The following is a 12141-nucleotide window of genomic DNA, read 5'->3' on the forward strand; positions in this document are numbered from 1 at the left end:
AATGATAAAACCTGAGGTAAATTGACAACATTTAGAGCTGTCAATCGTTTAGAATGATTAATCACGATTAATCGCACGATTGTCATGAGTTCACTCGTGATTAATAGCAACTTAATGATACATTTTTATCTTTTCTAAATGTACCTTCAATTAATAATTTTCAAGGTTTTAATGCTCTAATCAACATGGACCAATATGGACGCTTTATGCAAATGTTTCCACATGGATGGTTTTAATTGCCGGATGTGTGCATCATGGCGGATTTTGGTCCCTGATTTTGAATTTTTTTGCATCTGTAAAACAAATGTTTGGTGAGTAAAAATTGTTTATATAAATATATACGTATAATACGTAAAATACGTACTGAACACCACCATTTTTCTCTTTGGATGCCATAATACACACCATGTTTGGAGGACAAATGGCACTGCACATCACCCCAAAAACACCATACCAACAGTGAAGTTTGGAGGTGAGAACATCACGGTGTGGGGCTGTTTTTCAGCATACAGTACTGGCAAACTTCATATAATAAAAGGAAGGATGAATGAAAAAATGCACTAGACATTCTTGATAAAAATCAGGATGATGAAGACGAGAAGAGGGTGGACATTTCAGCAAGACAATGATCTCAAACACACAGCCAAGAAAACTCTCACTTGGTTTCAGAGAAAGAAAATAAAGCTGCTAGAATGGTTCAATCACCTGACTTGAATCCAATTAAAAATCTATGGAAAGAACTGAAGATCAGAGTTCATAGAAAAGGCCACAGAACCTGAAGAATATTTGTGTGGAAGAATGGGCCAAAAGCACACCTGAGCAATGTGTGCAACCTGTTTATCCATACAGGAGACATCTTGAAGCCGTCATTACCATCAAAGGCTTTTGTACCAAGCATTAAATACATTTCAGTAAGCGTGGTCAATACCGTAATTTCCGGACTACAAAGCGCACCCAAATATAAGCATGAATTTTACAAATATTTTTATTTTTAACATAAATAAGCCGCATCTGTCTACACTAATGTACTTTACACAGGCTTTAACGAAAGACACGTTACACACGGTGTAACGGGTGAAATATGTTGCGCTTCCTTCAGGAGCATAGCAGTATTTTGGGAATAGCCAGGCACTGCATTTTTCCGCTATTACTGCGTGTGTGCAAAATGAGGATGTCCTTATTATTTTCTGATGCTCAGTTCTAAGTTTCTTTGACTAACCTGTAACGCTGTTGCCAAGAAAAATAAAAAAGCACGAGTTTTGGTAAGCTGTCTGTGCCTATATGATTTCTGTTGCAAATGCAGTTAGTGAGCTATCCCATGACCCAAACTCAACGCGTTACAACGGCTTGTATCTAAACAGTAGCCTACCAAGAAAGTCATTGTTCACTGTCTTCCTCCTTCCTTTTACAACTATTTCTTTCGGGAGTTTATATTTTGGCATCGTCATGCGTTTAAAAATCACCCGATGGAAGTTTTTTCTCCCGAAGCCGTGCAGCTCAGAACACAGGTGAGGTCTGTTTTTCGTTTCCGTTCTGAAATTTCATTGGTCTAATGTTATGGGGTTCAGTTTTTTGGCTTGAAGTTTGTGAAACGCTTCGATGTTTAAGCCGTGTGGTTCAAAACGTGGGAAAAAAGTAGCGGCTTATAGTCCGAAAAATACGGTACTTTTTCCGTGTCATTTCACATTATTACACATAATGTATGGACAACTATAACTAAATATATAATATATATAGTGTGCTATTTTGGCACACTGACTTTTGAAGGTTTGTGCTCCCTGTGACTATGCGTGCGGCCTTGTGCTGCCATCTGTTGGCAAGTTACAAAAGTAGTTTTTCAACCAAAACTTTGATACAACCGCATAGTTTTTTTACGTTACACGTAATGTGTTAACATTTACAGTACACTACGCCACACTGATCACCGTTCTTTAACATTCCTGGTTAGGCTAGGCCATGTCTTGACGATATTTTGAAGTTACGATGGGGATCTTTGGAACGCATCTTCATCGTAAGTCGGGTACTACCTGTACCTCATCAGGGATAAGTTTCTTCTGTCAAACAAAAATTCGAGGGAGTTTGAGGCTTTTGTGGACATACGGTCACAGATAAATATGGCATTGTTAAGTGATGAAAGGGTTAATGCAAATTACTTTGCAAGGACTGCCAAGTTGCCACTGGCAGGCCCTTGAGCAAGGCCCTTAACCATTTTCTGCTCCAGTGGCTCTGGATAATTGTGCCAAATCCTATCGATGTAAATGCATAATGTAAATACTGTCAAATGTCAATGTCAATTTGGCAGGGCCGAATTGACATTATATTTCATATTATTACAAATGATAAATCAGGCCGAAAAATGTTGTGCATTGCTCTTGAAACAACCTCGTCGCATGTGTTTAAGCGGCCGTTTGAGTCTCAAGGGAAACGAATGCACCGAGGAATGGGCCTGCAAGATTATTAAACCAGGACTAATTGCTAATGAAGATAACTAATGAACTAATGAATATGCAAAATGCTTTGGTAATATTAATCGTAAAACAAGTCATTTCACAGACTAACCTTTTAAAGCCTTAGATGTCAAAAAAAGTCAAGATGAGCAGCTCACCACGTTCAAAAAGCAGGAGAGGAAATGAACACGCAACACTGGAGTGTGTTTGCACCAGCTCAACCATCTCCACCATCTCCGCCTCCTCCACAGTGATGGTGCTCAGGTGCTTTTATACTCATCACATGCACTTTACAGCACAGTATATTCCAGCGATATTAGGATCCAGCGCTGGCATCCAGCGCCCCTGGAGCACAAAGGTTTAAGGGTCTTGCTCAAAGGCCCAACAGTGCCATCTCGGTAATACCAGGGCTTCAAGGTTGCGTTCACATCAGCCTGCAATTACGCAGAAACGATTTGCCCACAGGAAATAGCATCACGTTATTATCTGCAATTGGCGCCCGTCGTCGCTCGTGTCACCTCCTGAGACTCGGCAGTCGGAAACGAGCGCTCGGTTGTCAGTGGATGAGTAAGTGCCGGCTGCTCGATAAAACACAAGCTCGCCTGCTCATGTCATGCCCGCAGCTGGCGCACTTCCTGCTTATTTGCATAACGCGTGGGAGAAATCGGACTGAAATCTCCACCGGAGAAATCTCAAATTCCCTTACAGCACTGACGAGTTTGCAAATCGGATCAAATCTCATACATTCGGTTCATTTCAATAGTAAATGCTCTCATTTTGATGCATCCTTGTTGTTGCAATAGTAGCAGTTTAGACTATGATAATAATGTATCCTTCTGTAGAGACGGTATGACCTGGGGGCCTGGCATAGGCAATTAGTGATCATTTAGCTACAAGAGCGTTAGTTAGATCAGACACGAAGGCTAAGTTTATACTTATCCAGAAATAAAAAAAAAAAAATGCTCCACACTTTTGTTTCAACTGTTTCCCAAAAGTTGCTCATCCACGCCCCTTTTTCCAGCGCACGAGCAAAAAGTCCACCTGCGTCATTTCCGCACAACGTTTATTTACTTCCCGTCTCTTTGAAATGTCATGGCAATGGCAAAAAAAAAAAAAACGCGCCTTTGCATTCGAAAACTTCTGTTTTCAAATGTATCCATTTTGGAGAGTGTTTTTAGAAACCTACGTCTTTGTTGACCAAGAACGCCACCCGAAAGGCCGGAAGGCCATAACAGAGAGAAAAAAATGTGTTCCCAAATTAAAAAGTATTAGTGTGGATGTGGCCTGAGGGTTTGAGGACGTACGGAATTGTTGGTGTTCCAGCTCATCCCGAAGTTGTTCATTGGGTTTAAGAGAGTTCCTCAAATCCCCAATATCAACCATGTCTTCATGGAGCTTTGCAATTTCCAACAGTAGTTATAATATATAAATGACATGCTAATCTTAACGCTTTACAATTTGCAAAATTAAAAAAGAAAACGCAAATTTACCCAAATTGATTTGAGCAGAATGTCCAAGCAAAAAATGGTAGTCAAATGATCTTTTGAATGTCAATTAAAATACATTTGAATCTCCCGATGAGGACACGTGGGGTTGCATTTTCCTCATACGAGATTTGTAGCAAAATTGTGTTTGGATTTCAAAACTCATTCTGAGTCAAAGGTTGAGCGAAGAAGGTAGAAAAAAATCTTTTATAATGCATTTTCAATTAACACTCCACGACGAATATAGTTAAGTCGATGTGGTTTTCGAAATGGATTCCGAGCTGACCACGCCTACCCACTGCGATGGCGAAGTCCATCCCATGGTTTCTCCGAGAAGCTGCCCAAGCACTGGAGCGGCAAATTGCAAATGCTGACCCTTCGATAAATCTATCGTCTGGCTTGCGCACAACGCCTCCGGATGTTGGGACACCAGGTAAGTCGGCAGAAAAAGACCAAGGCAAAAAAGAAAAAAGCTCTGTCGTAAAACAGTTGCTTAGTTGGTAGTAACTTTCACTCGGGGTCTGGAGAGGTGGGCTGTTACAAGGGTTACATTTGTTAGGCATTTTAAAATTAGTTCGCAAGTTAATAAGCAGAGGTGGGAGACTCGAGTCATATGATTTGACTCGAGTCAGACTCAAGTCACAATTTTCTGGACTTGAGACTTACTTGACTAGATCTCTGAAAAGACTCGAATTGACTTTAGACTTGCTCCTAGTGACTTTAGACTTGACTCGGACTTGTGCCTATTTACTTGAAATGACTTGTGGAAAATATTTTTTTTCAATTACTGTGATTTTTTTTTTTATATATTTAAGAAGGAACTATATATTTTCAAATAAGTCGGCGAACCCAAGCTACTCTTCCGCATGCGTAAACCGCTAGACGCTATCCGGAAGCTGCTTGCCGCCTGCCAAAACAGCAGATCCCTCCGCGGACAAGACAACATGGACACCGCTGCATTACTTGACCCCTCCTTTGGCACCACATGGTTAATGCATGATGTCTTGGCTCCTGATCAGACCAAGGAGGTAGTGTCTACAATGATTAAAGGTAGGTTTGTAATTAAATAATATTGTTCAATTTGAAATATAACACAAATTGGTCTATAAATTATTTTAGTGTATAGGTCATGTCTGTAACTCAGTAACTAACTATAATTTATAATCCATACATATCTTCAACATTTTGCAATGAATGTTCTGTGTTTTTCAGACCTGATTATCGAGGAGGCACACAAGAACACCCCATCTCTAGCTTCCACCAGTAACCCTGAAGTCCAAGTTGGAGAGCCAGAGGCAGGGCATCAATCTGGACTTTTCACAGGTTACCGCAAAAAACAGAAAACCAATTCGTGCTCTAGTCCGCTTATCCGCTTGTCCACTACCTTGACATTTGTGATGGACAGAATGCTCTTCAGTTTTGGTCTATAAATAGGAATGCATTGCCCTCTTTATTTAAGGTGACTACCAGGCTTATGGCAATTCCAGCATCTAGTGCACCAGTTGAACGTGTATTCAGTCATGGGGGAGTAATAATGCAACCCCATCGACCACAAATGACCGATAAAGTTTTGTCCAGTTTGATTTTTTGCAAATGCAATTCACTGTAATTTGCCTTCACATTAGCATTATTTTAAACTGTCCAAGCATCACAGTATAACATTGAAGTGGTCAAGGGTTAAAGTTGTTATGGGCAAATACATAAATATGGTTTGATGTACGGTAAATATCTCCATAAATACTGGGGCATGACCTGATAGATTTATTTTCTTACATTATTAAAGATATTAGAAAATTAATGAAAAGCCCTACAGTTACATGATCATAATAGTTTGTGGATAACTCTTAACAGAACAAACAATGTTGGGTTCATCACCTTTAAAAAACCACTGCCTCACTTGTACAGTAAGATTTTTTTTTTCTTCTGATATTGATATTCTACTTTGAGTATGCAACCCATTGTTTGGTGTCTGATGAGATGACAGAGTATACTTTACACTTATAGGTATTATTATTACTATATGTTAAAATAGGGGCATGTGACTGTTCACTCCATGTTTACACAGATACATCAGGGTATTCATAGATAGAAATGATCCAGTTTAACAGCTGTAGTTCTGACTTCTTCTGAGAAGGGAACATCAGCACATTTTACTATCTAAAAAACTTACAATAATATGAAATTCCCAGATATATGTTCTTAGTTTTTTTTAAGCGTGTTCACGTTGGCCTAATTGGATTAAATTGAAATGTTGAATGTTTTTGTTTAGTTTACACTTTCATAGGGGACATCACAGCAAAATAACTATATGTAGGGCTAGCACAAGATGGGAAAAGTTTTATTAATTCTCGTTTACTTGTTCATTTAATTAATTTTTATTTTAAAGCATTTAAAGTGCTTCTAAACGATATTTTATTACACACAAGTTAATTTATTTATTTTTGTAACCCATCATCAGCCCTCTGTGTCTAAATAAGTAATAAAAGTCCCTGAGTTAAAAAATGTGTCAAACAAATCTGTGTGCGACTTGGTATGAATTGATGACTAAGTTGCAGCTTGACTTGACTTGACTTGACCCTTACAACAGAATGACTTGACTTGACTTTGACTTGCAATGTGAAGACTTGGACTTGACTTGAGACTTGCATTTAGTGACTTACTCCCACCTCTGTTAATAAGGTATGACCTGGTGTTTCTACTATTGAAGAACCATGATTTTTATTCAGAATATTTTGCCCATAGAATTTGTTCCATTTGTATCAAACATTGTAATCTTTTTCAGGGTCAGAATTGTAGTATTACGTAATTATGATTTTTCGATATCAAATTCTGCCTCATGAACTTTCAGAAATCCAGAAATCCACCCCCACATTTAGCATCGTGGGCTATGCCCCATCTTCTTTTTTCCACAGGATTCGTTCCTGATCCTTTTCTACAGTAGTGTTTGACCTTGAGAAACACCAGGATGGAATACAAAGAGAAAGTAAAGGTATAAATGAGAACCTTCTCCTTTTGGCTCCTCATTCTTACCTGCCGTTGTGCGGCTCATCGTTGTCCAGGTCTCGGGGGGCGGGGTAAACCGGCTGTGTGGGTAACTGGTCGACATAGAGGGTGTTCGGAGGGCAGGGGTTCGAGGTCAGGGAGTGTGTGCGGTACAAGTTGCTGGGTGGCGCGCTGGGCTTGGCCACGTGTGGCTCGTTGGCGCCGTGCAAGTCCGGGGTGGTGGGTGATGCCAGGTTCACCTCGTGGAAACCTTCCAGGGGTTCGCTGGCCATCGTCTCAGAGTCATAGTATACGTATCTGGGTGGAAAGAGAAATCATAGTGAGGGAAGGTTCTAGAAAGAAATCAAAAATTTGAGTGAATCTCCTGATAAGAATATGGTGATGGAGTTGCAGTTTATGTATTTTCAAACAATGTAGTTGTTGAGTGAACCCCATCTGTTTGCCTGGCGCTCAACAGCTGCTTTTGACTGACTTGCGTCGACGGCAATATGTTTTAAATATGTGCGGTTTGTTTTTCAGGTGGGAAAATGTAAACATGGCGTTAAAAACCTCAGGAACAACATGTGCTGTTTGTGGATTAAAGAACAGTGCACAAACCTAAAGGATGATGATGATGATGATGATAGTGTTATACAGGGTGGGCCACAGAAAGCTACTTTTCCGTTGCCAACCTAGTATAACACAATCATCGTCGTCAATCTCACTTCATTATTAGGTGTCTTTAATGATATGTTGTTTTTTTTTGTTGGTGTAATTAGATGCAAATCCCACTGTGTTCTAGATAAATTATTTTGCATATACGGTTTGCATATGGTATAATTTTCCTAAAATGATATCCTATTCCTAAAATGTACCTTCCCAAAATACTGCTTTCAGTATCACAACATATTGTATCACAAACCTTTGTATCGTGATATGTATCGTATTGCCAGGTTTTTACCGAAACACAGCCCTAGTTGACCGGGCACTATCTGAGTGATGGATTGTTCCAGAACATGGTAACATCTTTATATTTGGAGAATGAGCAAATCAGGTGGAGGTCATTTTCTTTTGATGGACAAAGTTGACATTTAGATTTGATTGAACCACCACACTATCAAACACAAACAAATGCAGTGTGTACCATTCTGAAGAACATGTGTATGATCCGTCAGCCATGTCTCAGCAGCGCAGAAGGACTGACCGCTAAACAACGTCTTGAAGTCCTCGCCCGGCTTTCTCACAACCTGAAACAGAAATTCAAACATAAATTGACCTAAAAAAAAAAAAGACAGACTCCATATACATCCAAGTCAAGTCAAACTATTCAATCACAATTCAACGTGAACAACAGGACAGTGGAATGTACGGCATTAGTCATACCATTAACCTCGAACAGTAAAGCAGCATGGGAGTCGTGCAGGACTTCCCTTATACACATTACAAACATGGCGTCACACCCCGAATGCACATTCCAAAGGTTAAACCCATGAGTCAATGACTAAGAGCCTTTTATTGTTCTATTAACTAAAGGAAAAAAACAGCTGGTACGCCTGCTTTCTGAGAATAGCGTAGCCTGCTGTCTGTCAAAACCGGTCACTATGGCGACAAGCTTGCAATTGGCTGAAAGCCAGTCAACCCCAACTGCCCCGCCACCACAGCTGTGTGTGTTAATAGACAAGACACTTTACCCCAATAGCCGGCGAAGACATCTGTGTGTTATTTTGAGAATAAAAATCAAATTTGTTTCTTGTATTGAGTGAGAGGGAAAAAGTGCAGAAAAAGAACAGAAAAAGTGCTGCTGTTATTATAAAAGTCGTTGCCATTAGCTGATTTCGCACAAGATTGACATGATTTTCCGAAACGTTCCCTTAGACCACATTAATTCAACTGAAAAACCATAGCAAAGATTTTAAACATCCCGAATAGTGGAATCAGTCCCTATAAATTTAGCCCTACTGGGTGATCCAGTGGCGAAAGAGTCAACGACAAACTCCCTGAGATGGTATGAGGAAGAAACCTTGAGAGGAACCAGTCCAGACAGGGAACCCGTCATCATCTGGGTGACGAATATCTATACAGTGATATAATTATGAAATAATTATGCATTTAAACTGAAACAAAAAGTAACACTCCATATAAATAAAAACAACTGCATTCAAAATGAAAAAAGACACTTCAAAAAAAAAAACAGCACAGACCGTGATTCGCCTCTAGAGGCCGCTCTCGTACTGTATAAAGAAACCCAGAAAAAACTATTACTATGGATTTTTGTAGATAGTTTCAGTAATCACTTATCGTTGTCGATTAATCGGCCGACCTCGATTATTTACAGTCCAAATCCCTCCTAATGCGCAAGCTCATGAATCTTTGGGCTGTTCATATGGAACCATTCCCAGTTGTAGAGAACGCCATTTAGACATAGAACATCAGGACGAATCAGGGTGGAAAGTTAATCGAAACACAAGATTACACAAAGCACCCAAAATAACAATAAGGAAGGTATGACGGAACCCAGCGCTTAGTGGAAAAAAGTTGCAGGACAACCTGAAAGCAGAAGGAACAAAAGAACATGGAGACCAACATAGACATGCATGTAAAATAAAAGCATTTATAACTCGAAAACAAAACCAAAAACAGAAGATCGGCAATATTTTAGCTTGTCAAGAATTGAACAATGTAAGTCAATCTGAAGTCCTTTAGATTGAATCGTTCTTTGGGGGAACAGAAGATTTTCTTTTAAGAAAGATGAGCCAAATACCACAATGGCTTGAAAAGCATCGTAGAATGCATGAATATTGAGGCAGATGAGCTACAACAAGGATTCCACTCCAGTTAGACAAGAACAGGAACCTGATGCTACAGTAGACAAGCTCGCTCAAACTAGACCAGGCTACGATCCAACCTTCAAATGTCCTGTTTCTTTCGAAACCACCCTGCTGCAATTCCTAGTTTCTTTACAGACACATTTTATTTATAGAAGAAAGTAAGATAAAGTAGACTTAGCAGGTCAGGTTAGAAGAAGGCCATGAGAAAAGCAGGACAGCTTGATGCAAAAGTCTGCGGAATACTAAAGATTGAACCAAAGCCCCACATGCATTATGCTAATAAAGTGTGGTGCTTAAACCGTTAAACTACATGCTGCCGGTAGATGGTAGACAGCTCTCTCTGAGGCTGAAAAGCGAACCGTGGTACCCCAAGACGACCTGTAGGAGGTGTTCTGAGTTCCACTAAACCAAGACCCATGCTGTAACTCCTATGACCTTGACCATGCTAGTCAACTAGTCAGGTTTTGAAGTTTCCACTTGTCTTGATTGGGCAGATAATGAATTGTATTGAATACAATTCTTTGCGAATTGTGAATTGGTGATATTAATAAAGTTGTTTTTTATTCAATGCAACAATTTTAACAGGTTGCGCTTCTGCGATATATACACACATTAGAAATAGTTGCTTGTGCTAATCAGTCAACTATACATCATAATAAATTGACAGCTTTCTTCAGCAGGTTAAAGCAAACAGCAACAATGTTTCAACCTCTGTACATTAACACCATAAATAACCTGCTATTAGCAACTTCAGGTTTGCTAAGTGAAGCGAGAATCTGCACTAACCAACACACTGAGAGAGAAAATGGTCCACCTGGACCAAGGAAACAAGAATTACACAAAGATGCTGTTTGTGGACTACAGTTCAGCATTTAACACTATAATTCCCTCCACACTCACCTCTAAGTTGGAGGTCCTGGGACTGTGTCAATTGATCTCTAACTTTCTGACTGACAGACCACAAGCCGTACGGGTGGGAAAACACACTTCATCCACCCTCACCCTCAGCACTGGAGCTCCCCAGGGTTGTGTTCTGAGCCCCCTGCTGTACTCACTGTACACATATGACTGTGTGACCACTTCCAACTCCACCACCATCATCAAGTTTGCTGACGACACTGTTATGGTGGGCCGGATCTCCAACAACGATGAGACGGCCTACCTACAGGAGGTTAAAAACCTGGAGAGATGGTGCCAGGTGAACAACCTTCTCCTGAACGTCAGCAAGACTAAGAAGTTGATAGTGGACTTCAGCACGAAGCAGGAACGGTCATACCAACCGCTAAACGTCAACGGGACCCCAGTGGAGAGAGTGGACAGTTTCCGGTACCTTGGTGTTCACATCACACAGTCTTGGTCCTGTCACATCAACACCCTGGTGAAGGAGGCCCGGCAGCGTCTGTACCATCTGAGATGCTTAAGGGACTTTAAACTACCCTCTCAGGTGCTAAAGACTTTCCACACCTGCACCATTGAGAGCGTTCTGACAGGTAGCATCACTTCCTGGTTCAGGAACAACACCATGCAGGACAGGCGAGCCCTCCAGAGGGTGGTGCGTTCAGCTGAACGTACCATCCACACCGAGCTCCCTAACCTGCAGGACATCTACAGCACGCGGTGCCGGACCAGAGCCAGGAAGATTGTGAAGGACCTCAGCCATCCCAACAATGGACTCTTTTCTTTGTTGCGTTCGGGGAAACGCTTCCGCTCACTGAAAGCGAACACAGAGAGAATGAGGAGGAGCTTCTTCCCGCAGGCCATTCGGAGTTTAAACCACGAAACACCCAGGATCTAAATAACTGGCCCACTCTCTCCATCATCAGACCTTTTTTCCCTGCACATATCTCACTTTTCGTGCCAGGACACTTTAGACACTGGACTCGCACAGCACAGTGAACTTTACATTTCATATTTTTTATATTCTTATTTTTTATACCACACCATTCCGCACAAGGACACTTTACACCACACCTTACTGCACACGGACACTTATGGACACTTTACACCACACCAGACCGCACACGGACACTTTATGGACAATTAAAAACCATGCTTAACTTGTTTACTGTTGTTTACTGTTTACTGTTTAACTGCACACTGCCATAAGCATTTTTTTGTATCTTTATATCCTCATATATTCTTTTTTTATATAGTTTTTATACTTTATTTATCTGCCTTCTTTTTCTTTGTTTTTATTTTTTATTTTTTTATTCTCCTTTTCACCCCATTTTATTCCCTAATGCTGGACCGTCGTAAAAAGCATTTCACTGCATGTCGTACCCTGTATGTATGTGTATGTGACAAATACAATTTGATTTTTATTTATTTAATTTTTTTTGAAAATACATAATTAAAGCAGCAAAACGTAACGCGATTGGCAAATCTTCTAGAACAGTTCTA

General features: G+C 40.4%; 1 protein-coding gene across 4 annotated transcripts in view; it reads right to left on the reverse strand.

Annotated features, from left to right (window-relative positions):
* LOC124401479 (RAB3A interacting protein (rabin3)) overlaps positions 1-12141 on the reverse strand; it is a 31046-nt gene that overhangs the window by 15548 nt on the left and 3357 nt on the right. For 3 of the 4 annotated variants that reach the window (XM_046873827.1, XM_046873830.1, XM_046873829.1), the window contains exons 2-3: positions 8058-8160; positions 6962-7231 (exon numbers count right to left, since the gene is read on the reverse strand). In XM_046873827.1, the coding sequence (XP_046729783.1) occupies positions 6962-7206 (245 nt within the window). In that variant the 5' untranslated portion in view covers positions 7207-7231; positions 8058-8160. Of the gene's footprint in view, positions 1-6961; positions 7232-8057; positions 8161-8296; positions 8387-12141 lie in introns of those variants that run through there. The other variant, XM_046873828.1, reaches the window with a different exon arrangement.

Source organism: Silurus meridionalis, chromosome 18, assembly GCF_014805685.1.
Source record: "Silurus meridionalis isolate SWU-2019-XX chromosome 18, ASM1480568v1, whole genome shotgun sequence".
NCBI classification, from domain to species: domain Eukaryota; kingdom Metazoa; phylum Chordata; class Actinopteri; order Siluriformes; family Siluridae; genus Silurus; species Silurus meridionalis.